The sequence below is a fragment of the Rana temporaria genome, chromosome 5 (assembly GCF_905171775.1).
Source record: "Rana temporaria chromosome 5, aRanTem1.1, whole genome shotgun sequence".
NCBI lineage: Eukaryota > Metazoa > Chordata > Amphibia > Anura > Ranidae > Rana > Rana temporaria.
In genome coordinates, this window is record NC_053493.1 from 75,661,055 (window position 1) to 75,688,996 (window position 27,942).

General features: G+C 40.4%; 1 protein-coding gene across 4 annotated transcripts in view; it reads right to left on the minus strand.

The window, feature by feature from the left end:
- DPP6 (dipeptidyl peptidase like 6) overlaps positions 1-27,942 on the minus strand; it is a 1,751,424-nt gene that overhangs the window by 60,071 nt on the left and 1,663,411 nt on the right. For all 4 annotated transcript variants that reach the window (XM_040352727.1, XM_040352725.1, XM_040352728.1 and 1 more), the window contains exons 16-18: positions 25,056-25,174; positions 19,085-19,132; positions 4-102 (exon numbers count right to left, since the gene is read on the minus strand). In XM_040352727.1, coding sequence (XP_040208661.1) covers positions 4-102; positions 19,085-19,132; positions 25,056-25,174 — 266 coding nt within the window. The remainder of the gene's footprint in view (positions 1-3; positions 103-19,084; positions 19,133-25,055; positions 25,175-27,942) is intronic.

Here is a 27,942-nt window from a genome sequence, read left to right on the forward strand (position 1 = left end):
TACTGTAGTCATCCAGTTGAATGTGTACAAACTCTGAGTAAGGCATTTGTCTGTCTTCTATCACAGCTTTCACTTTGGAGTTGTTTTCTAGCTCAATTAGACCTAAATCAATATAATTAAGATGATTAGAAATATTGCTCTGGGTTACAAATAATTCTGATCTGATCAGTAATGATGACTATATTGAAGGCATTTTCTGGCCATACATGGCATGCATTTTGGACAATTCCTACTAAATTAGCTGGCATTGGAGCTGTGCGTGGGCATATCGCCACCGCCTGGCTTGACAAACGTCAAATGAAAAATTGAAAGAGCCAGGTAGAAAATTGTCAGCCAGACAGTGACTGTATCCAATCAGAGTCAGCCACTTTTCAAGTATTCTGGCAACCGCGGGTGTCAGCTGTCTGAATACAATAGTGAGCAGGAAAGATTCCCTTATCTACCCTGTTTAACATGGATGGAGGAATCTATTCGATTTTTTTTCATCATTAGTCCATGGGTCGGATGAGAGAAATGTATGCGTGTATAGTATAGTGCATTTTCACTGAGAAACTATCTCAAGTTATTTTTGCAGTGTAAAGCCGCGTACACACGATCAGTAAAAACCGATGAGAATGGTCTGATGGACCGTTTTCATCGGTCAAAACCGATCGTGTGTGGGCGCCATCGGTTAGTTGACCATCGGTTAAAAAAAAGGCAACTTGTTTTAAAATTAACTGATGGATTCCTAATTAACTGATGGATTCAGAATCAAGTCGACGCATGCTTGGAAGCATTGAACTTCATTCTTTTCAGCACGTCGTTGTGTCTTACGTCACTGTGTTCTAACATGATCGTTTTTTTAACCGATGGTGTGTAGGCGCGTCGGACCATCAGTCAGCTTCATTGGTTAACCGATGAAAACGGTCCATTGGTCTGTTCCCATCGGATGGACTGATCGTGTGTACCCGGCAAAAGTGTTAGGGCCAGATTCACAGAAGAAGTACGCCGGAGTATCTGCTGATACTCCGGCGTACTTTCAAATTTGCTGCGTCGTATCTTTAGTTTGAATCCTCAAACCAAGATACGACGGCTTTTGGCTTCGATCCGACAGGCGTATGGCTTCGTACGGCTTTGGATCGTAGGTGTAATACTTCGGCGCCCACTGGATGGAGTTTTTTTTTTTTCCGCGTCGGGTATGCTAATTCGCTTTTTCCGGCGATTCACGAAGGTACGCGTGGCCGTCGCTAGTCGGCTTTTCCCGGTGTATAGTTAAAGCTGCTGTTGGTGGCGTATAGATAGACTTGCCATGTTAAAGTATGGCCGTCGTTCCCGCGTCAAATTTAAATTTTTTTTTTTTTGCGTAAGTCGTCCGTGAATAGGAAAGGACGTAACTCACGTCGACGTTCAAAAAATGACGTTGGTGCGACGTCATTTCGCGCAAAGCGCGGCGGAAAATTTCAAAACGGAGCATGCGCAGTAGGTTCGGCGCGGGAACGCACCTAATTTAAATGATCCACGCCCCATTTGAATTAGGCGGGCTTGCGCCGGAGGGATTTACGCTACGCCGCCGCAACTTTACAGGCAAGTGCTTTGTGAATCAAGCACTTGCCCGTAAAACTTGCGGCGGTGTAACGTAAATGCGATACGTTACGCCACCGCAAATGTACATGAATCTGGCCCACAGTTTTTTGTGGATTTTATAATTTTATATGTTTGTTTTTCCATATTTTTGTTATTGTATTATTTGTAGAACCTTTAGCCTAGTACATACGGGCCAAATGTCGGGCGGCATCAGACGGTTCAGTAGAATCATGCTGATATTTGTCCCGTGTGTACTTCAGCCGGTCAAAGAGGCACGACTGAAAAAGACCTGCCGATTGGCTCCCGATCTGTGCTCTTAGCCAATGACTGAGAGCACTGACTGGAGTGTTCTGTCGGGGCGTCAGAACACAATAGCACAGCAGGGGAGATCGCTGGTTAGTACATCGACTCCTCCGGAGCTGTCAGTTTTCTTTCATGTAGGCCTGCTGGGTTCAACGGAAAAAAGCTAAAAGTGTGTACTAGGCTTTATATAGCTACTAGATGCAGGGTATATTCATTATTACAAAGACTTTACACAATTGCTTGCCAACTATTGACATAAGATTTCAAGGCAGTGTATTTACTAAAGGAAAATAGGCTTTTCGCTTTGCAAGTGAAGTTGAACTTTGCAAGGGAACTTTCCTCAGAACTCAGTGAATGTGAAAAAAATGACACTTTGCAAAGAATACCCAATCACACGCAAGGGGGAAAAAAAGTATATTGCGTCACCTCATTCATTAAGCTGTGGAAAACATTCTCTTGTGAAATGCAACTTCCCTTGCAAGTGAACAGATGATTTGTCCTTAGTAAATCAACCCCTTGGACTTTTGTAATTGGGAGAGGGAGCAGTAAAGCACAACCATTGTGTAGCACTGCAAAAGCAGTACATAGCGCACATATTGACACCCCACGTACAGTACATGTGCAGCAAATGAAACATTCATACGAGTTTTAAACCACTAAAACACATTGTTAAGATTTTTAGCATTAAAGCGGGGGTTCATCCGAAAAACACATTTTTAACATTAGATTGAGGCTAATTGTGGGAAGCACAATCGGGTGTTTTTTTTTTTAAATCAATGCGGTACATACCGTTTTAGAGATAGATGTTCTCCCGCCGCTTCCGGGTATGGTCTGCGGGACTGGGCTTTCCTACTTGATTGACAGGCTTCCGACCGTCGCATACAGCGCGTCACGAGTTGCCAAAAGTAGCCGAACGTAGGTACGCAGGCGCCGTATAGAGCCGCACCGACGTTCGGCTTCTTTCGGCAACTCGTGAAGCGCTGTATGCGACGGTCAGAAGGCTGTCAATCAAATAGGAAAGCCCAGTCCCGCAGACCATACCCGGAAGTGGCGGGAGAACATCTATCTCTAAAACGGTATGTACCACATTGTATAGAAGGGGGGGTGTAGTAGACTACGAACTAAGTAGTAATAGATACAGTAACGTGTGATGATGGACCAGTATTCAATAAAATATGTTCCACTCCTACTTCCTCCAAAACTCCTCCCACATCAATTGTGATGTGGAGGATGGAACTAGTGAATATTAATGAAAGTGAAATCCAACAATTTATGACTCAAACAAAAATGTAAGTCATATAAATAATGTGTAAAACAATTAATGATGTACAATAAATATTAAATAATAAATAAACACCGAATAAATAGTAAACAGATGTAAGTGAAAAAAAATGAATGAATAAATATTCCAAAAAGTCATGCATAAAAAAATTGCACCTCTAATAGTGCCAATAAGTGTGAAAAATAATGTTCAAGTGAAAAAATAGTTCAAGACAAAAAACTTTGTGTTTAAAGGTGAAAAAAATATGACTTTTTGGAATATTTATTCATTCATTTTTTTCACTTACACCTGTTTACTATTTATTCGGTGTTTATTTATTATTTAATATTTATTGTACATCATTAATTGTTTTACACATTATTTATATGACTTACATTTTTGTTTGAGTCATAAATTGTTGGATTTCACTTTCATTAATATTCACTAGTTCCATCCTCCACATCACAATTGATGTGGGAGGAGTTTTGGAGGAAGTAGGAGTGGAACATATTTTATTGAATACTGGTCCATCATCACACGTTACTGTATCTATTACTACTTAGTTCGTATTTGCAAGCGCTACTACACCCCCCCTTCTATACATGCTGATTGGTGCGTGAGCACTTTATTGGTAGTGGCTGCTGCTTTTTATTTATTTATTTTTGGTAATCTTCATGCCCGTAGGTTAGGTTTGGTTTTGCGCATTGGTCCCCCCATATTTACATATGTACCACATTGATTTAAAAAAAAAACACCCGATTGTGCTTCCCACAATTAGCCTCAATCTAATGTTAAAAAAAATGTTTTCGGGTGAACCCCCGCTTTAAGATGTATATTTTAAAAAACACGGGCTGTAGAAAATAAATTTGCTCAAATCCCCCATCAACACAAACAGGGCTATTCAAGAATCCCTCCTGCTGTCCAAGGGAGGGGGCGAGCACGACACTCCACACCAGGGAGAAAGCCTTGCATTACTGTGTGGAGTTACAGACAGAAGAACAGGAAGTGAGGATTTCTCAGAAGAAATAAGGACATTTAAAAGCAAAATGGAAGGATGAGGTAAGTGAAGGAGGACTGCACTAAGGTAAAGGAAGCTATTTAGGAAAAAAAAATGTACCTTTACAACCCCTTTAAACTGTAGTCATCAAACTTCTTTAATAACTCCTGAAATGAAATCTCACCCACTTATAGTTCTTATTGTTTTCACAGACCAGTAGAGAAACAATAAAGCCAATCACTAGAATATCATATAAGCTTTCAAAGAAAACCTGGTGATTCCCATGAGGGCCATTGTCCAGACACCTCCTGTTATAGGATGACAACGCTCTGTCTCTATTACCCAGTTGTGGTCCTGTGTTGTCACTCTGGCTTCTGTTGAAGACCATAAGTGGCAGTTTCAACACATAATACCCAGGCATGGCCCACTGTTGTCCCCCTCAGGGAACCTGCCCGGAGAAATGTTGTGCAACCATCAATGAAGTTACATGCATGCCAGACAGATGAGACGCAACAAAGGATAAAAAAATGAAAACAACTACTTCATGTTTTAAAAATGTGTTATGCTGCACAACGTCTATAGAAGTATGTCTCAACACAACAGCATGATTTATTCTAGGAAACAATTGTTTCACGTCTCCCCAAAGGCATAAATCAGGTTCAAAGCTTGGTTCTTCAATTGTCATTTTCCACAGCAGGTTATAAATACAATTGGTGGCTGAAACAGTACTTGAAAAAAATAAAAAAATAATTATAAATGACCGCCAATAAGTTGGAAGTACAAACCATTGGTCCTAGAAAAGCCCTGGGATTTTCAAGCCTCAGTTCAATGAAATTGAGTCGCGTAGTTCAGTATAATATACACACCACAAATCCCTTCTCACGATCCACTATTAAGGTCATAATGGAATCGCCCTTTAAAAAAAGCAATTCTACACTGATGCAATTCCTACTCACTATTGACTAACCATTTAAAATCATTATTATAAACCCAAATATTGGAAGCCAGCACTTTTTTAATATTGATTTTCCCACCATAATATAATAGTGTATATTGTCGAAAGTGGAAAGAATTGTTTTTTTCAGTGTGTCAGTATAAAAAATCTAAAAAAGGTAATACAGTACATAAATAAAAATAAAATAAACCTATATATATATATATATATATATATATATATATATATATTTTTTTTATGAAACGAAAGTGTAAATGGCTCAGTTCTTTATGGGATTCTCATTTAATTAAAACTAACAGAATTTGCTTTATCAGCTGGAAGATGCCTGTCACTCAGGGGACTTGAGCAGAGTCTTGTGTTTGTTCCTATAATTGCTAGCGTGGATAAATAGTTATGGCTTAGAGGAGATTGGCATATCTCCTAGAGGACACTCTTGTTCAGTTTTAGGGCCACTGGGAATGCATTATTCAGTGGAGCAGAAATTGCTATTTCTCAGTTAAATATGAACGCCCCATAATATTCTAAAGAGAGTTGCAATTAGCCATTATCAACTTATTTATTCTATAAAAACACAGAACATATCAACAGACGAGGGCTTGGAAATGTCCAGAAAGGAATTGAAATCCTCCTAGGAAATTGTGTGAACAACAACTCCATTAAAAATATTTTCAGCAAATATTAACATCATACTATGGCATCACAGCATCATTGATAAAATAAACAGAGATAAAAAAAATAGTAACAGAACTAGGCATGAAAGATACACAAACTTTACTTCATGTTGAGTGAGGTGAATAAGGCTTCATGTACAAAGGACGTTTTTACAACTTCTCCTAAATGATTAAACTTGACAGATAGTATCCCATGTTTAAAATGTAAATTTTGCCGTGTTTAGCTGCGTTTTGCCGTGTTTTGCACTTAGAAGCGTTTCTAAAAAAATAAAATATTTATATATTTTTTTAATGGCTAAAAACAAAAAACACCTATAAACGAAAATGCGTTTGGCGTCTGAAACGTGGAAATCTCCGGCGTCTGAACAAATTGTTTTGCTTTCAAAGAAACGCTGTTAAAAGCAACTGCCTAAAAACGACTGTAAACGAGACTGTGTACATGGTCACATAAGATAACATTGAATGTGTTCAGGGGCAGTTGAAAAAAGCACCCAACTGCCTCTGAGAGTCGGTTCACACTGGGGCGACTTGGGATCCGACTTGAGGTCGCCTCAAGTCGTCCCAAGTCGCGCTGTAGAGAAAAACAATGGAAGTGAATGGGAGCGGTGTTAATACACACGACTCAAGTCGCTCCGACTTCAGAAGAGGTTTCTGTACTACTTCAATCCGACTTGTAGGCGATTTGTACCCATTGATTTCAATGGAAGTCGCCTCCAAGTCTGATCACTGTCTTAACTGAAACGACTTTCCAGGAAGATAACATACATTTCTCAGGCAAACCTCTCCCTCCCCCTCCCTCCCCCTCCCTCCCCTAGAGCTGATTGTTGTTTGATTGGCCACTGGAAAGTCTCCTGTCTTGGAGACGACTTCAAGTCGTGTTGTAAATCGCCCTAAATCGCCCTGTGGTTCATGCTCAAGTCGTGTTGGAGTTGCCTCTGGAAGTCATGCCTCCCCAGTGTGAACCGACTCTGAACGTCTGTTTAACAGCAGCAGTGTACGGCGTGCCAACATTTCACATTTGAGCCAGTCTGCTGTGTTGCTAATCTTTGCTCTATCTTTAAAGTGAACGCAAAGCTTTTTTTAGGTTTCGGAAAGAGTAGAGAAGGATTAAAACTGCTGCCAGTTTATATTTTGTGGTTTGTGTTCCTTTTGGGGAGATTTCCCTTCACCTCCTGTTCTAGAGACACACCAAGAAGCTCAAATAAAACCTCCCAAAGTGAGTGGACTTGCCCTCCTAGAGAGTTGTCCCCTGGAACACGCCTCCCTATTGGAGGATTTGCCCCCTTACCTCTTGTTCTCTAGAAAACTTTCTCCTCCCTCTCTGTTTCAGTGACAGTAGTCATCAGGACAAAGAGAGTGGAGAACCTTCTCAATAAGAAAAAGACAACAATAAAAACCTGACAGAGGGCTTAAAGTATTACTAAACCAACAACAGTAAAACAACAATAAAATCAGTTGTATACGCAGTACTGTAAAGCACTGTGGAACCTAAGGAATTAATCCTCTGCATTGTGTAAAAATACTGTTTGATCCTGTATGCACAGATCCTCCTCTTCTTACACTGACTCCAGAACATTTCCCGGATAAGACAGTTACTGGAGTCAGGCTGCAAATGCTCAGTTTGGTGTATATTGCTAGAGAGTTTTTTTTTCTTGGGAGAGTGCATGTGATCAGCACAGGGCCAATCAGCACTGTTCAGACAGAGGGTCAGAGGTCCCGGATCCTGACAGGACAGCCAGTGCAGTATGAAAACTCCATCTTCAAGCTTTAACCAGGCACTGATAGAAATCACAAGACTGCGTACTGTGGGAAACCAGATATAGTGAATGCAGGGTCCTGGGTTTAGTAACACGTTAACCTTTCCCCATGCCATCCAAAACTAAAAAAATAACAAAAGTTTTGCCTAGAGATACACTTAAATCTCTCCAAGATTTCCCTATACATTGCTACATAGGAGGTAACCCGTCTTTAAGGGAAATATATTCAAGGCAGCAAAGCTGAATTCCAGGAATTCAGCTTCTTTGAAAAACTGCAGGCATACCATGAGTTAAGTCTAACAAAGACTTATCTCTATTATCCACATCTGACAGATCTATTGTGCACCAGGAAGATAACTTCAGTAACTCTGATGCTGCTCACTGTGGTCTCAGCTTCTTCAAGAGCAGAGTCGCTGGAACTGCTATGCCCGCCACCCTCCTTCTGCCCATTCACAGAAGCCTTTGTATTATATGCACTCATTCACAAAATACTAAAGCTTCTGTGACTAGGCAGCAGAGGGGAGGTTCCCCTCTCAAAGCCAGAGTGTGTCCTTAGGCAGTTCAATAAACATGCCACATATAATTAATAGAAGTCCTGGAGGTGACATGCACCTAACTGGACTTAACTTTAAAGAATCCAAGCATGCGCAAATCATGACTTTTAATCAACTGCTTTCAAGAGTCACTTTACAGGGTGCCCTGCTTAGGCTCATAGGGGCATATTTATATGTGACATTCACCAAATATTTACTGCAAGCGAATTGTCCTTGATGAATGTGGTTTCATATACAGTGACCGCCAGTGAATGTTTGGTGATTATTTCATTCACTGCTTAATAAAAAAGCAACCTTAGTAAGGTTCCTCACACAGGAGCCTAATCCATCCCATGGTACCCTAAACTCCAAATATCTATTTTAAAGTACCTATAGACAATAAAGTGCAATCTGATAGACTGGTGCAATCTGGGCAGAAAATCTTTTGGCACCCCTCTAGGTTGAATTCAGCGCTGGGCAAACTTTTGGTGTTATATAAATCCTGTATAATATAATAATATTGTGGCAGGTCAATGCCATCACTTTGTTTTGTGTGTTAGCATGTATTACCTTATGACAGTCTTTTCATTTTGAAAGAGATGGCAATACAGTACAATGCAGGTAAATTTTAGTCTGTGTTGCACATTATGGTGCACTATAATGTAGGTGCTCTGTATCTGTGTGTTGGGTGTCATGTAAAATATTTTGCAGTGTACTATGAAACACATATAACCATGGGTTAACATGCCATGCATTACTGCAACACTTTTATATAAATGTGGCCTAAAAGGGTAATGGCCTTGGACCAATTTATTATTAACTCATATTTATGGTTTTCAATTTAATATATATATATATATATATATATATATATATATATATATATATATATATATATATATATATACATATATATATATATATATATATATATATATATATATATATATATATATACACAGTGGGGATCGAAAGTTTGGGCACCCTAGGTAAAAATTTGTATTAATGTGCATAATGAAGCCAAGGAAAGATGGAAAAATCAAAAAAAGTTAGATTTTATTTCCATCATTTACACTTTCAAAATTACAGAAAACAAAAAAATGGCGTCTGCAAAAGTTTGGGCATCCTGCAGAATTTCTAGCATGCACTGCTCCCTTTGCAAAGCTGAGACCTGCCAGTGTCATGGATTGTTCTCAATCATCTTCTGGGAAGACCAGGTGATGTCAATCTCAAAGGTTTTAAATGCCCAGACTCATCTGACCTTGCCCCAACAATCAGCACCATGGGTTCTTCTAAGCAGTTGTCTAGAAAACTGAAACTGAAAATAGTTGACGCTCACAAAGCTGGAGAAGGCTATAAGAAGATAGCAAAGCTTTTTCAGATGTCAATATCCTCTGTTCGGAATGTAATTAAGAAATGGCAGTCATCAGGAACAGTGGAAGTTAAAGCAAGATCTGGAAGACCAAGAAAAATATCAGACAGAACGGCTCGCAGGATTGTGAGAAAAGCAATTCAAAACCCACGTTTGACTGCACGATCGCTCCAGAAAGATCTGGCAGACACTGGAGTTGTGGTACACTATTCCACTATAAAGAGATACTTGTACAAATATGGTCTTCATGGAAGAGTCATCAGAAGAAAACCTCTTCTACGTCCTCACCACAAAAATCAGCGTTTGAACTTTGCAAATGAACATATAGACAAGCCTGATGCATTTTGGAAACAAGTCCTGTGGACCGATGAGGTTAAAATAGAACTTTTTGGCTGGAATGAGCAAAGGTACGTTTGGAGAAGAAAGGGCACAGAATTTAATGAAAATAACCTCTGTCCAACTGTTAAGGATGGGGTAGATCAATCATGCTTTGGGGTTGTATTGCAGCCAGTGGCACAGGGAACATTTCCCAAATAGAAGGAAAAATGGATTCAATAAAATTTCAGCAAATTTTGGATGGTAACTTGATGCCATCTGTGAAAAAGCTGAAGTTAAAGAGAGGATGGCTTCTACAAATGGATAATGATCCTAAACACACCTCAAAATCCACGGGGGATTACATCAAGAGGCGTAAACTGAAGGTTTTGCCATGGACTTCACAATCTTCTGACCTCAACATAATTGAAAATCTATGGATAGACCTTAAAAGAGCAGTGCGTGACAGACAGCCCAGAAATCTCAAAGAACTGGAAGACTTTTGTAAGGAAGAATGGGCAAAGATACCTCAAACAAGAATTGAAAGACTCTTGGCTGGCTACAAAAAGCGTTTACAAGCTGTGATACTTGCCAAAGGGGGCAGTACAAGATATTAACTCTGCAGGGTGCCCAAACTTTTGCAGACTCCATTTTTTTGTTTTCTGTAATTTTGAAAGTGTAAATGATGGAAATACAATCTAACTTTTTTTGACATAAGAATTAAGAATTTTGATTATAAGAATGTCTAATTTGTAATTTGATGCCTTTTGGAGATTTTTCCATCTTTCTTTGGCTTCGTTATGCACATTAATACAAATTTCTACCTGGGCTGCCCATACTTTCGATCCCCACTGTATATATATATATATATATATATATATATATATATACACACACACACACACACATACACAGCACAGCAGAACCTGCTTGTCTTCTGGCTGTCTTTGTTTGATGGAGACAAAGACAGGGCCATCCGATAAAGAAAGAGTGACGCCCCATACACACTATCAGGTTTCCTGCAGGTTTTCTCTTCGGGTTTACCAAAACCATGTAGTGCAAGGGCCTGCCTGATTGCATACAAATTGAAACTCTTGAGGTTTGACCTCATATTAGATGGTTTTGGTAAACCTGAAGAGAAAACCTGCAGGAAAACTGATAGTGTGTATGGGGCTTGACTCTCATGGCTCATTTAATTATGTTTATAAATTCCATCTTGAGCTACTGAGCCCAGTAAACTACCAGCTTTTTACTACAGATGACACAGATGGAGAAAAGCATGTAAGAAGAAGCCTAAAGCGCCACCTGATGACTGAATAAAAGATTACATGCTAATATTACGAATTTATTCTTCATTACGCTAATCAACATTTTAAATCAGAGTACCTATGAAATACACAAAAATAAAAGAAGGACAAGTGACAATTATCACTTTTTCGCTAGCTGCTAAATAAACATATTGGACCGTGCTTAGCAAAGTTATAAACATCTGAAGTCTATCAGATGAGTATTTCATATTTAGCTGACAACAAAAATAGAGACAAACATATATATATATATATATATATATATATATATATATATATATATATATATATATATATATATATAAAATCAATATATATTTCCTCTAGGGCTGGGTCGAACCAGATGCTTTCCAGTTCATTTTTAAAATGTATCCAGAACGCATTTACAGTAATTGCCATACTTTATTCTGAGCATGCGCGGGTTTCAAAGCATACACACAAACGTGTTCCTCGTCGTAAACCAGCCCGGCGAGAAACACGACGAGGAAATTGAAACTCCCAGACGAGGAAAAAGAGAACTTATTCTCTTTTTTGCTCGTCAAGATCCACAACAGTTTTCTCGATGAAAAACATACACACAACCGTTTTCCTCTGCAAAAAAGCTCTGCCACCAAGTTTCTTGATGGATTCTGTCGAGGAAAACGGTCGTGTGTACGAGGCCTGAGGCTTATCTAAGGCCTGATTTACACCTATGGATTTTTAGTGCTTTTTGCATTTTGCAGATTTGACTACAGAACGTGTTCCATAGGAAACCATGTTAAATGGACTGTAGTGCAAATCTGCAAAATGCAAAAAGCACAAAAAATGCATAGGTGTGAATCAGGCCTAAGATAAAAACAAAAACATAGATGGGGGGTTCTAACCTTTCCAATCAATGTTGAAAGCAGCTGACCTGGCACAATTTGAACGCGAAACATGTCAGTCACGGCTATTATCCATCTCTATTGATTGCCACTGTAGTTTGAGCCTTGTCTGTGCCCTGCACCAGTCTCATCTTCGCCTCATCTCCGGGGTCACATTAGCATTGCTACCAACGCCACGTCTGTGCCTTCCATTGGTCCAATCGTAGTTTCGGTTGACGTCATCGGAGCGCGCCCTGCTCCCCATTGGACGGCTTCCCGGCGACGCTGCACATGCGTCAGGGATCCTTTCGCTGAAGCTCGGCTCTGTTCATCGGGTATTGATGCAGGTTTTGCCCGCTAGTACCTGCATCTGTGCGTGCATGGGCTTTCATCACCTTCGGGATCACCCCGTCATCTTCGGGTCCCTCAGGCTACGCCCCCCTAACATCTTGCCGCAGTAGGAAGGCTGCCCATTCCAACAGGTACTTTTGAGCTGTTACACGACACTTGCCTCTCCTATTTGGTTCTTGATGGTTATTGTGATGCAAGTGTGACAGGACAACTCAGGTGACTCAGGATTGATGTTAACCCTTCCATCACAGACTCCTCAGTGGCATCTCATTGGATTATTAATTAAATGTTATTATTATCTCAATATTGACTTTTCACCATTAAATTATATATATTATATATATTATTGTGTGCCCAACATTATTGTGTGCCTAATTTTATGTAATATCTATGTCAATTGATTATACTATAAAGTTTTATGTCTTTTTTCCATTGAGCGCTGCTTTTTTGTTGTTGGACCTGGGACAATTGCCTGCTAACATACACAAGAGATTGTTGGCCAAAATCTCTATCCTTTAAAGTGGGGGTTCACCCGTACATAACACTTTTTACCCTTAGATGGATGCTCGTTTTGTCTAGGGGAATCGGCTAGTTGTTTTAAAATATGAGCTGTACTTACCGTTTACAAGATGCATCTTCTCCACCGCTTCCGGGTATGGGCTGCGGGACTGGGCGTTCCTATTTTGATTGACAGTCTTCCGAGAGGCTTCCGACGGTCGCATCCATCGCGTCACGATTTTCCAAAAGAAGCCGAACTTCGGTGCGCAGGCGCAGTATAGAGCCGCACCGACATTCGGCTTCTTTCGGCTACTAGTGACGCGATGGATGCGACCGTCGGAAGCCTCTCGGAAGACTGTCAATCAAGAAGGAACGCCCGCTCCCGAAGACCCATACCCGGAAGCGACGGAGAAGATGCATCTCGAAAACGGTAAGTACTGCTCATATTTTAAAACAACTAGCCGATTCCCCTAGACAAAACGAGCATCCATCTAAGGGGAAAAATTGTATTATGGGTGAACTCCCGCTTTAATAACTGCTCCTTGTATCTCTTCAAAAAAATAAAATAAAAAGAAAGTCTGTTGGTTACATCAGAGAGATGAAAATGCCAAGCTCTGCGGGGAAAATGATGGCTTCCTTTGTGCAGAGTTGTGTTGCAGTTGAAGATGTCAAGTAGCACCTTAGGAAACAAAATGAAGGTCATCATCTAAGTCTGTGCAGTAACCCTATAACTAAATGTATTGCTATCTGTATTACAGGGGATTCTGCTTTTGCTGATGCTCCTTTATATCTGTACAGAGTTCCAAATTAACAGGAACACGTTGACTTCAATGCAGACAAAACAATAAAGAAACAACAAGCTGTGATATACCTTCAATTATGCCTATGGTTACTAGCTCTTTAATAATTTACATTCCATCTGTGGCCTACCCACAGGCTGTGTTTATTTAAATGTGTCATATTATTCTATTCCCCGCTGTGTGCTGTGACATGATCATGCTGACAATATTGACAGCTAAATTGTGGAAATTAAAGGATATATCCAGTAGGTATTCTGCAATCGCAGAAGAATACTTTTACCTCTTTGTCACCAAAAGTGCACACGACACTTTCAATGTAAAGTAAGGTTATGTAAGGGCAGATCCCTGAACATACATAATTGGTGGCTGGAGGAAATGTTTAAACTAGAGCTGAACTTGAAATGTGAAACACTGCTAATAGGTATTTATGGTTGGAAAAAAAAAACGACGGGGTGTATTTTATTAAAAATTTGCATAGCTGTTCTTCCATCAAAACTGCCTTGTGAACAAATGGAACAAAATCAAATGTTCTCTGGCTATATTCTCTGCAATTTGAATGTGCGAATGTTGAAAATACTGCATTTTGGTCATTAGATGACCCTAAGGTACATACTTATTTATGTAAAACTAAAAATAAAAAAACTGATGTCACTCAACCATCTCCAAAATTTGATAAGTGAATCTACATAGCCCACTGTACATATCAAAATGTATTAACATCAAAAAGTTAAGTTATTGAAAGCTACATGTAAACACATAAAACACAAGACATATGTAGTCTAAAATTATGACCACCTATACGTGAGACCAAATCTCAATGTGTGTGAATGAAAGAAGTCCCTCTGGTTACACACCGCTTCTAAATATGAGCAACTTGAAATTATCAGAGGCCCGGATTCAGAGAGAATTTACGCTGGCGTATCCATAGATACGCCGCGTAAATTCAAATCTGCGCCGTGTATCTACTTTCTGTATTCAGAAAGCTAGATACGCCGACATTAGCCTAAGATACAACTGGCATAAGTCTCTTACGCCGTCGTATCTTAGGGTGCATACTGACGCTGGCCGCTAGGGGCGCTTCCATTGTTGTCAGCGTAGAATATGCTAATTACCTACACACGCTGATTCACAAATGTACGTACACCCGGCGCAATTTATTTACGTCGTTTACGTTAGACTTTTTCGGCGTAAGGTTGTTCCTGCTATTAGGAGGCGCAGCCAATGTTAAGTATGGACGTCGTTCCCGCTTCGAAATTTGAATTTTTTACGTCGTTTGCGTAAGTTGTTCGCGAATAGGGCTGGACGTAATTTATGTTCACGTCGAAACCAATACGTCGTTGCGCTGTACTTGGAAGCAATGCACACTGGGATATGTACACGGACGGCGCATGCGCCGTCAGTAAGAAACGTCAATCACGTCAGGTCATCATACATTTACATAAAACACACCCCCCCTTCCACATTTGAATTACGCACGCTTACGTCGGCCCCATTTCCGCTACGCCGCCGCAACTTACGGAGAAAGGGGTTTGTGAATACTGCACTTGCTCCTGTAAGTTACGCAGGCGTATCGTAAAGACGATACGCTGCGCCGCCGTAAGAGGAAGCACAGCTACGTGAATCCACCCCAGAGTTTGCAACTGTAACAGCACCACCTGCTGGTGAGATCTGGTATTAAGGTGCAATTATAAAATACATTTGTTCTCTAAAGCCGCGTGCACACGATCGGAATTTCCGGTGGAAATTTTCCGTCGGAATTCTGATGAAGCTGACTTCCATCAGTCTTGCATACACACTGTCAGACTAAATTCCGACCGTCCAAAATGCGGTGACGTGAAACACAACGACGAGTTGAGAAAAATGAATTTCAATGCTTCCGAGCATGCGTCGACTTGATTCTGAGCATGCATGGGTTTTTTCTCCACAGACGATAAGAATTTCCTATCGTTTTTTTTTTTCCATTGGAAAAAAATAAAACATGTTCTATTTCTAAACACCGACGGAAAAAGTCAGATGGGGCCCACACATGATCGGAATTTCCGATGAAAAAAGTCCATCGGACTTTTTTCATCGGAAATTCCGATCGTGTGTACGCGACATAAGGGGTTTGTAAATAATTTCCCCACTTTATTTAAAATGGTCAAAATGGACAAAATATTGATGTTTTTTTTTTTCTTTTTTAGCCACGTATTTTCTTTTTTAGTTGCAGAATTGGGCTATAATGAGTTGCTGCGATTCAAACATTGTTGAAGCATGGTTTTTACTTAACACAAGGAAATTATATTGGCTGATCCAAATGCTGAATAATTTAGAAAACCCTCAAAAAGTTGTAGATTTTAATAAGTGATGATCTCTCCTGATCTACGTGAATATGTAAAGGAATACATAAAGCAATTATGCTTTATGTTGAAATCACCTGCTATATTTTTCTGAACATCTTTATGAGTCCAGCACAAGTAACAGAAATAAGTTATTCTATTTGTAAGAACAAACACATAAAGATTTTATATGCTGGCAATGGAAGAGTAGTAAATGTATGCATTTGTATTTATTAATGTGACCAAGCAATAAAACTGAACCATTTTACATGCAGCTATTGCTATAGTGCTGTACTGCTAAGTGGCAACATTTAAATTATACTCTGTAAAAGAAATGGTTTACGTTTTGGAAGAGATGTGTCTGCTCTAATGTTTACAAGCTGTATACACCTATAAAACTTGCAGAGATTTGTTACAGCTAAACATTTTTTGAACTATGAGAAATTGACTGAATAATGACCAGAGAAAGCATCATAAAACGATTCAATTTGGTTTAGAGTCCTTTCACATGGGTGTGCTCCATCTTGTTCAGTAGGGATGAGCCGAACACCCCCCCCCCCCGATTCAGTTTGCAGCAGAACATGCAAACAGGCAAAAAATGTGTTTGAACAGGCGAATACCGTTAAAGTCTATGGGACACGAACATGAAAAATCAAAAGTGCTAATTTTAAAGGTTAATATGCAAGTTATTGTCAGAAAAAAATGTTTGGGGACCTGGGTCCTACCCCAGGGGACATGTATCAATGCAAAAAAAGTTTTAAAAACGGAAGTTTTTTTCAGGAGCAACGATTTTAATAATGCTTAAAGTGAAACAATAAAAGTGAAATATTCCTTTAAATATCGTACCTGGGGGGTGTCTATAGTATGCCTGTAAAGTAGCGCATGTTTCCCGTGCTTGGAAAAGTCCCTGCACAAAATTAAATTTCTAAAGGAAAAAAAGTAATTTAAAACTACTCACGGCTATAATGATTTGTCGGGTCCCAGCAATACGGATACAAGTCATTGAAAAAAAACAGCATGGGTTCCCCCTTAGTCCACTACCAGGCCCTTTGGGTCTGGTATGAATATTAAGGGGAACCCCGTACCAAAATAAAAATAAAAATGCGTGGAGATCCCCCCAAATTCCATATAAGGCCCTTCAGGTCTGGTGTGGATTTTAAGGGGAACCCCGCACATTTTTTAAAAAAAATGCCTTAGGGTTCCCCCCAAAAATCCATACTAGACTCTTCAGGTCTGGTGTGGATTTTAAGGGGAACCCCGCACCAAAATAAAAAAAAAATGGCGTGGGGTTCCCCCCAAAAATCCATACCAGACCCTTATCCGAGCACATGAAAAAACAAACACAATGACAGCGCAAAAGAGGGAGATTTGAACCACAATACCACAAAAAGTTGATAAATAAATTGTTATAAAAAGGGAAGGGGAGGAAGGGAAACAAAAAGACCAGTAACTGGATAATAATAAAAAGGATGGTAATGAAAGTGACAATATTTACAGCTCGTATATAAACAGTTCAAAATGACATATACACCGTGGCAGCACTTTGGAGAGTGAAGCAAGATTCTGTAATTGCAAAAAGAAAAAGAAAAAATGTGCCTACTAAGTGCAGTATGTCTGATAATATGGAATTTATTAAAACAGCCAAACGGCTACTCACTAAAAAGTAGTACAAAATGCGCTCATAAAAAGGGGAAGTGTAGTCACTGTAGATCGTCAGCCGATGATGGTGGCTTCTCTGGTGAAGATATCGTTTGTAAACAGAAGATATTGTTGGTTGCTGTCCAGGAAAGAAAGGGGGGCAGAGCACTGCGGGAACAGCGAATCCCGGAAGTACCTGTTCGGCGGCGTGCTTTCAGCCTGGAGGGCACACGGAAGTGACGTCAGACAGGGGTACCTACCTACCATGGTACCCCTACCATTTCACATAAAAACAGTTTGGGACAAGTCCTTTATTAAAAAAAAAAAAGGTTCCAACGATGTAATCCAATCTTGAGCGATACAGAAAAAAAACACGCCGATGCGAACGATACCTCCTCCATAGGAGGCGCCCGGCGGAATGACGCTCTCCCGATGTGACAGATATTTTATAGCTGAGGGGGGCAACCCGTCACGTGCATGAGCGACCCCTGCCCCCCTCTAACGCAAGGAGAAAAGCCGGGGGTTACCCATTAACGCGTACGGTGACCCCTCCCCCTCTGACGCATCACGGGAAACCCGCGTTGTGCCAGAGGGTGCGTGGTCACCTGTACACGTCATTGGGTAACCCCGGGAATTTGCCGCAAACACCCCAAATTGTTTGCTGTTCGGCGAACGGGCAAACAGCCAATGTTCGAGTCAAACTCATGTTCGACTCGAGCATAAAGCTCATCCCTACTGTTCAGTAGGGGATCCAGAGCAGAATGGGAGGGGTGCACTTTGTGACATTAGTGCCCATACAGTTTTCTTTTCTGCATTTTGACAGAAAACGGGTGGCAGCCTAGTTTTCTATCTTTCATATCTGTCATGCGTAAGCTCAGAAAACTGAAAACGACACAGTCCTTTTCTGTGATATTTTTCTAGACCTGGACAGACTCAGAGGTTGGCAGATGTACAACATAAACTGACACAAGTCTGTTTACATCTACTTACCCATAGACCTGTATGGAGCTTCCAATCAGCATTCTGCTAGTGTATAGCTATCTTAATCCTTGCTCCCCAAGAAATATCTAAACTTCTCACCAAGCAAAGATGAAATTGTTAGTTGCTGCTGAATGGTTGGCGAGCTCTATAGGGCATTGTGGGACTGTTAGCCCATGACAGGTCAGGAGGGCCCATTAAATTGGAATTGAACTTTCTACAAAAAAAAAGGACTTCACAGCTTCTCTTGTAAAATTTGATGACTACTTGCTCCAGCATGTTTATAGCCTTAGAGGTCAATGCAAGCTTGTATTAGAACTTACTGCTCGATAGGAATATGTATCAATTTGAATGTTAAGTGTTTAGGGGAATGTAAAGTGTTTCAGTGTTTTTTAGATATGCATGTAAAAAAAGATTGCATTAATGAACATAAACTCTCAACATGCTTTAAAAACCTTTGTCCTCTGTTCCGCCAGCAAATTTAAGATTTACATACATGGGGCAGCAATATTGCTTTGCAGTGTAATATAACAGTTGTGCTTTACTGCTCATATATTAAGAAAACAAGTAAAACACACAAACAAAAAATCATTTAGTGAAAATAAAAGGTTATATTTTAGCTTACTTTGGTTGTCAGTTGTGTTATGTATAGTTACTGTAGGAATCCTCGGACCTATAAAATAGAATATTAATAATTAAAAATGGTTATTGTAATCAAAATAATAATTTATTTCATTTCAGTGTAATAAAAGCTGAACTTCAAGCAAGCTGCTCTATAGAAAGATAAAATACATATTCTGGTGTGTCTTGAAGATTATCTAGGGATCCTTTGCCTCAATCCCAACAGGTGAATGGAGTAGTGGGGGACATGTCAAATCGCATGTCAAATTGACTGCACCTAACTCATACTTGGTTGACAGCCCATTCAGATGAATGGGCTGCCTGAATGCAATGCACGTCAGCACAAAAGATAACATATGTGAGGGCTTGTTCCCACCATATCTAATTATGTTCTATGTGCCCTGTTCACATCATACACGTGTGATGGTCTGCAGACCATTGGAAATGGTGTGAACATTTACAAAAAACATGCCTATGCAGGTAAGGGATGTTTGTAGATTTAAACTGGGTTCACGCTATTGCAAATTGAATGTGGCTTCCACAGATTGAATTCGCAATAGCAGGAGATGTTGACCGGCTCTCTATGAAACTGGTTCACATATCTCCACTGTGGCTCTGAGCAAATTTGCACAGGAACACTTTCATCTTTTGCTCCGTTTGAGGTCTGAATTCAGCCAAAAATTCAGGCTGAAATGGGACCTGAAATGGTGAACGGGGACACACTGGACACCTGCTGTGAGCTGCATGCAAAGATAGTGGGAACCCAGCCTTAAACAAACTGTGCAGCTCTGACTAAAGATGAATAACACCCTTGCTATAGGTGTAGGCCATTTACATACCTTATGAAGCCTGACTAGAATACTCCAGGACATTGCTAAGTCATCACTGCTCACCTCCACCATCAAAAGAGTGAGTTCTTTCTCTGAGTCAAACCCTCTCAGGCCTTGTACACACGACTGAGGAACTCGTCGGAAAAGACACATCGTTTTCCTCGACGAGTTCCTTGTTAGGCTTGTCGAGAAACTTGACAAGCTTGCTTTGCGTACACACTGTCAAGACCAAATCTCCTTGTTCTCAAACGCGGTGACTACAACACATAAGACGGCAGGGGAAGTTCGATTCCACTGGCACAACCCTTGGGGCTGCTTTTGCTAATCTCATGTTACTGCGTGTTAAGTAAAAGTTTGGTAAGAGACAATTTGCATTTTTTAGACTGTTACAGCGTGACAAATGTGCTATCTCCATTACAAACGCTACTTTTACCGAAGGTGCGATCCCGTCTCATACTTTATTCGGAGCATGTGCAGGTTTCTTAGCATACACACGCTCGCGTTTCTCGTCGAAAACCAGCCCGACGAGGAACACGACGAGGAAATTGAGACTCCCGTCAAGGAAAAAGAGAACTTGTTCTCTTTTTTCCTCGTCGAGTTCCTCGACAGTTTCCTCGATGAAAAACGTACACACGACTGGTTTCCTCAGCAAAAAAGCTCTGCCACCAAGTTTCTTGATGGATTCTATCGAGGAAAACGGTCGTGTGTACGAGGCCTCACATGGTTTTTCTCTCCCACTGATGCAGTAGTATCCCTGAGCTCAGCATTTAAGAGATCACTCCTGTGAAGGTGGAGGTGAGCAGTGATGACTAGGCCTCCCTTATCAACATCCTGGGGATACTTAGCAATGTCCTGGGAGTATTCCAGTCAGGTTTAATAAGGTATGTAAATGGCGTACACCTATAGCAAGGGCTTTATTGAACTTTAGTCAGAGTTGCACAGTTTGTTTTTATCTACAGATGCCCCTTATCGACATGGGCAGTTTTGTGGTAAAGGTGAACTATCTCTTTAGATGTAAATATATTTGTATTGTTTGTTTCCATCAGAAGAAGCTATATAACAAAGGGTTATACCCAAACAGTACAAATTTTGTGAACGCAATGATATTGGGGCCCATGTCAATAGATAAGAAAATTCACCTATGGCGTGAACTATCCCTTTAATGTGCTTTTAGTTTTGCAACACAATGCAGACATATGACATCATGCTTCAATAAGACTTAATTATAGACCTATGAAGTATAGTAGTGAAAGGCAGCCTGGGAACTGGTATTTTCTGCAGAAAGACAGCCATGTTTCTCCAAAAAAAAACAGGTATATGCAGGTATAAAATCCCTGTATTAATCGTATCTTTCTGCATGTTCTCCTTATCCTGTTCATTATAAATTTCTATTTTCCAGAAGTTCATTTGTGTCTTACAATGCTAAACATTTACATACACAATGCAGACAGAAAACAAACCCCAGTATCTCCCAGACAAATGCAATGGCAACATAAAAGATAAAAGGACTCAAAGCGAACACTCTGCAGAATATCGTTCACATGACACCTCCTCGATACTCTCCCGGGTTTATGCAGCTGATAATTTTACACCACAAGCAAAACTGCCAGTGTGTAAACAAAGGGAATTCAGATGTTTGGTGCCCACATCCATAGAGTGCCTCGTACACCCTGATGAATGATTTAAAAGAGCAGCTGCCAGCAATGTGAACGGAGAGGAGAGAAAGAGCCCTGCACAACGGAGATAATTGGCGAGCACGCTATCTATTTGCCGATTGCAGATCTCTTTATTTATGGCCTTATGAATTATTTATATGTGATACATGAAGTTCTTATACTGAAGATATTATCATACGAATCCAATGGCACACATTATTTTTACATAGCTTATGTTCTATTTCCCCCATTTCATCCATTGACAACAATCTGAACTGTTTCATGCAGATAGCGAAGGTCCCTTTTCTCTATGGGAGAGCAGAATGGTGGCTAGATGCCGGGAGATTGCAGCTTTCAATGAGCAAACTGTTTACGTCTTTACGTCAAGAAATCTAAAATGATGATACACACTTTACAGACATGCAAACATGCTAAACACATCAATACACTCACACCATAGCGCTGCAATAGAAATTTGCTGAGACTCATTGGGGTGGATTTATTAAAGGCAAATAGACTTTATTTTTCTTTACAAGTGCTGTTGCGCTAATTTTCCTTAGTAAATGTAATGTGGCAAAGCTTCACTTTGTAAAGAAGACCCAATCAGGTGCAAGGAAAATAAAAAAAACAGCATCTTTGCTTGCTCATGATTGGATGATGGAAATCTACAGAGCTTCACCGCATTTACTAAGCTCTGGGGAAAATGAGTGCTACTGCCTATTTGCCTTTAGCAAACCCACCCCATTACAGTGGAACCTTGGATTATAAGCATAATCCGTTCCAGGAGATTGCTTGTAATCCAAAGCACTTGCATATCAAATCGAGTTTCCCCATAGAAGTCAATGGAAACGAAAATAATTTGTTTCACATTGACTTCTATGGCATGCAATACCGCATGTGGCCAAAACGGCTCTGAACGGCTCCGAGTATCAGCGGTGCCCCCGTACCTCTGGCCAAATGCGGTACTGCACACCGCAGAGGCTTGAATCCTGCTTGTTTTGCGAGACAACACTCGCAAACCGAGTCAGGATTCAAAAAAAAATTGCTCGTTAACTGCGTTACTCGCAATCTGAGGTTCCAGTGTATATCTCAAAATATACTGTCCTACTCAGACCTTGAAGCTAATATGTAATCAAACTCAATACAATTAAATACAATTTTCTTTCAATTTGTGCCCTTCTGGTTAAAGCTGGACTCCAGGCAGAAAAACACTAATTAACGCAGGTATGCTTTTAAAAAAAAAATAATAATAATAATAAATGTACTGAACTGAACTTCAGACAGTTAGCTACATACCCCACTGATATACATATAAGGTCGCTGTTTTATCTGCCTGATTTGTATTTCCATTAATCCATTCCTTTCCTTACACAGCTTTACCAGGCAGAATAACCAGTCAGGTGACCTGATTTTTCTCTATTGTAGTTAGAGAGAGACAATAGGGTTGATTTACTAAAACTGGACAAAATCTGGTGCAGCTGTGCATGGTAGCCAATCAGCTTCTAACGCCAGCTTGTTCAATTAACCACCCTGGCAGTATGATTATGTCAGATTTTTTAATCCCAAAGCGGTACATTGTTTTGCATAGAAGTTTGGCTTTTTTATATTGAAGGCCTGTAATTCTTAGGAATAGCTCACTTAAATCTGACCAAACAAGAGTCTAGTAGACATCCCGGGTATGATAACATTTGAAACACAAAATAATAAATTATAATATAATAAATAACTATAAATAATTATAAAAAAATAATATTATAATAATAATAAAATACATTTCCCCACGAATCACTATTGCTCAATTCTGCAAGTGTTCTAATTTACTTTCGCTGTTTTCTAGTTGGTCTAAAACACTTTTTGGTTGCCATGGACAATCTCAAGTTTCCATGCAGAAAGAACAGTATATGTAATATAAAAGTGCATGCAGGGCACTGGACAAAGCACTAGGGAAAAAACTGATGTGAAATTATTTGATACAGTAATGTAATCTTACAGATTACAGTGTGTTGTGTGTTATATTTATTGTACTTTTAGAATTTGTCACCGGGCTCCACCCCCATGCGTCACAACGCACGCAGGGAACGGAGCCGGAACAGTAATACATCAGGGGGGAGGATCCAGCGGGGGACACACCAGGGAGACATCGCAGGATCCTGGGGACAAGGTAAGTAACCTGTATCAGGATTCTGCAATGCAATACGGAGTGTGGCTCGGAGTTACCGCTAATGGTAATGAAACTTAACCCCGAGACACACTCGGGAATACTGCCAGGGAGGTTAAGCTTTGGCAAAAAAAAAAATGGAAGCTGATTGGTTTCTATGCAGATTCGCACCAGATTTTGCACTCTCCAGTTTTAGTAAAGGAAGTCACCACAGACACCTTTCTCATTCAGTACAAAGTGACAGTGTATGTGGAAGGAGCCCCCCAGCCCCCTTATACTCTCTATTCCAGCGCTCTTCACCACTCTTTCCTCTCTGTTGCAGCTGGAACTAAAATCACTAGTTTCTTGCGGGAGTGGTGATGTCACTCCCTCAATCATGTGACAGTATTTAGGTTTAGTAATTGGCTGCTAAACCCAACTTGTGTCACACAGTAGGGAGTAGGCGGTCACATGCTCCCCCACACCTGGAGGCAATGGGCACTTTTCCCAGCTGCGGCAGCGAAAAAAGGGATGGGGAAGACCTGCCAAGGTGAGTATAAATGGGTTGGTGACGGAACAAATGGGCAAGGTGTGATTTTCTCTTTAAGAAACAGAGCACTGAAGGAACAGCAAGAGATGAGGTCATCTGTCTGTTCGCTCCTCCTGTCACCAGCAGCACACCTGATTGGTCATAAATGCTGCCCCCCTCTCTCAGTCTGAGCAATGTGGAGAGATTACAAGAGACTAAAATCAACCCTACCTAGGTAAGTCGATGTTCCTAATTTTCAGAACAACGTACTGGCTAGTGCTGGTATCATAATTCCTAATTATTAATACATTCATTTTTAAATACCAATAGGTTGCCCGCACACATTTCAACATTATAGTCAGCCCGTTATCATCAATAAGTGATCAGAACTTTATTATTGGTTGATGTTGTTCACAGGCTCACTGCAAGATGAAAACGGGGGTACACAGCAGATTGCAATTTGCTCACAAAAGAACATATTTGTTACAGTTTGCAAAACAAACGCAATAAGTAATACAAGAGTTCCCTAACTTTCTGATTTTACTGGGCCATTGAAATCTAAGCGGTCTTCTATTGCAATTACCTTTCGCAGTAAGGGGCATAAAATCCTTTTAATAATATCAGCGGCGTAGAATGCGTAGGTCCATTTTGAGTGTCTTATTTGAATATGTTTACTGGTTCTTCAATAATAAAATAAAATGTCCCATATTCTTGCTTTAATGTGCTTTTACTCGCATTACCTTTTTATGGCTCAGCACTTGATCATGTATAGCACCATGTATCATTTCAGAAGACAAGTTAACGAATTGTACTGGCTATAATACCTTCACATTTCAGTAAGAAGTACTCCAGAGTGTGACTGAAGGAAGCACTGACATAAGTACAGTTTTCAATCAGTAGGCACGAGATGCATTGCCTGTTGAAGCTCCCATTGGTGTTCGTGCTGCAAGGAAAATATAATTAGTAAAGTATATCTCTTGTACAGTGCATTTCCCCTTTCACAGTCCAATTCACAGCTGTCGTAGCTGTATTTAAAATTTACGATTATTAAAATGCTCACCATTATGTAGCAAAGCACCTGATTAGCGCATTGTTACCCTTCATCATAAAATCAGTAAAAATTAATGCAGATCATCCCAGGGTTGTTTGACCCCCCAGCATACATCAACCCAGGGATATGCACAGTATATCATGTCTTGCCCATCCTTTTTGAACTTGTGGGGATCTTATGCATTTGCAGCCAAGACAGAAACAGGTCCCTGGCAGCAATAAGGGCAGATTGATATGGCCAATATAGTTGGCCAAGGTGAAGTTGGCTGCATATGCACATCTAAGGTAAGTGCAAGTGGGTTTAGTAAGCATGGGGATTGGGGAGTGATGGTTTGTTATATTAAGTTATTTAAATATATATTTAGCCTTTAGGCCCTCTTCAGCACACCAAAAACTTGGCAAAACCCAACGGACAAAATATATGCACAGGATCTTTGACCATTAGCCATGTAATTCCCACTTCCTCCATGCCTACTCTCTGAGGAGGTCATTGTAATCTATCTGCCAGTTAAAAACTTCCTCCAGTCAAAAGCTTTGGTTGAAAACTGGCAGGCTAAATCACATACAAAGTCTTATACTATGTATCAGAGGTTTTAGGAAACAAAGTCTTATGACTGTACTTCATTCCTTTGATTATTGTACGTTATGGGAAGCCCAACTGTGGGATTGTGTCACCCTTGACTGTCTGCTCAGTGCCGGGTTAAGCTCTGTGGAGGCCCCTGAGCAGTAAAAACTTTGGGGGCCCGCTCGCAGGTTTCTGGAGGTTTCTCATGTGTATGCTCTAGTAGGATAACATTGAACTAAATTGTAATGACCATCATTACTGTACATTACACGTACGTAGGTTGCACCAATTTTATTTACAAATTGACAACTGGAAGAAAAAGATGAGCTTTTAGGAGACTAATGCCGTGTACACACGATCGGAAATTCCGACAGGAAAAGTCCGATGTGAGCTTTTGGTTAGAAATTCCGACCGTGTGTAGGCTCCATTAGAATTTTTCTGTCTAAATTTCCGCCAAGAAACAATTGAGTGCTGGTTCTCAATTTTCCCGACAGCAAAAGTTCTTGGAGGAAATTCTGATCGTCTCTATGCAATTCCAACAAAGAAAAATCCTACGCATGCTTGGAATCAAGTCGACGCATGCTCGGAAGCATTGAACTTAATTTTTCTTGGCTTGACGCAGTGTTTTACGTCACCGCATTCTTGACGGTTGGAATTTGGTTGTACCGTGTGTATGAAAAACAAGTTTGAACTGAAATTCCATCAGAAAAAAATCCACGGATTTCTTGGCAGATTTTCCGATCGTGTGTACGCGACATAACTCTAATGTGAGCCTAATGTCTATGGTTTATGTACTTTCAATTTTTATTGGTTATATTACATTAATACTGTATTGTCTCTACAGCGTTTTTAATGTGACATTTTCATTTATTTGAGTTAATAATGTTTTTCTATCTTTTATAAACAATCTAGGAAAGCTTCATTGTAATTTTTGTTAATTCTTTTTGGACCAAGACCAAATCAATATGATTTTGATCCATTTTCGCGGGGCCCTTAAACGGTGTGCGCATAGGCCAGTGCGTACTCTGTCTGTTTGGTAATCCGGTCTGCTATGTGCTAGTAGATTTAGGAGCTTTATATGAGTTGATTTTAAAATTGCCAACAGACAGATGATTTTAGAATTGCAACAGAATATGCTACCATTTTGGGCTGGGTTCTCACTGATGCGAATTGGATGCAGGATAGTGTTCCCAGCTCTCAATGAAGCCGGTTCACACAGCTGCGGGCGGCCACGGTCTGCACTGGAAAAGGGTCTTGTGCGTCTTTTGGTCTGTTTTAGGTGCAAAATTCAGCCAAAAATCCAGACCTGATTTGCATCTGAGTCAGAAAACAGGGACGCACCGGACCCCCTGCTGTGAACACGGCATAAAGAAGTCCTGAGCGAAAAAGAAGGTACTTTTTCAGGAAATCCCTAGGTCTTACTTTTAAGCTCTCATAAAACACCAGGTCACCTGTGGAGGATGTCACCAGGTGTAAGCGGCTATATGATCAAATTATGCAGGGCTTTATTTACCCTAAGGCCCCTATTGGACAATGCCCTGGGGGCAAGGTAAAAATGACCAAATGTGTCAGAGGGCTATTGGGCATGCAGGTAAGATCCAATCATTCTCAGTTATCTGGATCTTTCCTATATACAACGTTTTGGAAAGGGTATCATTTGTGTTTAGCCTATGGAAAGAAGCAAACTATGTGTGCTTCAGACCCCTTCAGGGGCACCTTGCTAATGGCAAATGGACAAGGTTTTCCTGGCAAGCGTTGGTCAGTGGGGTCTGCTGGTGTCCCCTATACATTAAATGTCCAGCTCCTATTCCAACCAAAGACAGATGATTTGGGAAACTGTAATTTACTGTGTATAGACATTTTTAGAGGGAGCCATGGGACAGTAGTTGCAATGGTTCGAATCCTGACCACGACACCATCTGCCTGGAGCTTGCATGTTCTCCCTGTGCCTGCGTGGGTTTCCTCTGGGTATTACGGTTTTCTCCCACACTCTAAAGACATGCTGGTAGGTTAATCGGATCCTGTCTAAATTAAACCTAGTATATGTATGAATGTGTGTTAGGGTCGTAAGCTCCTTGAGGGTAGGGACTGATGTG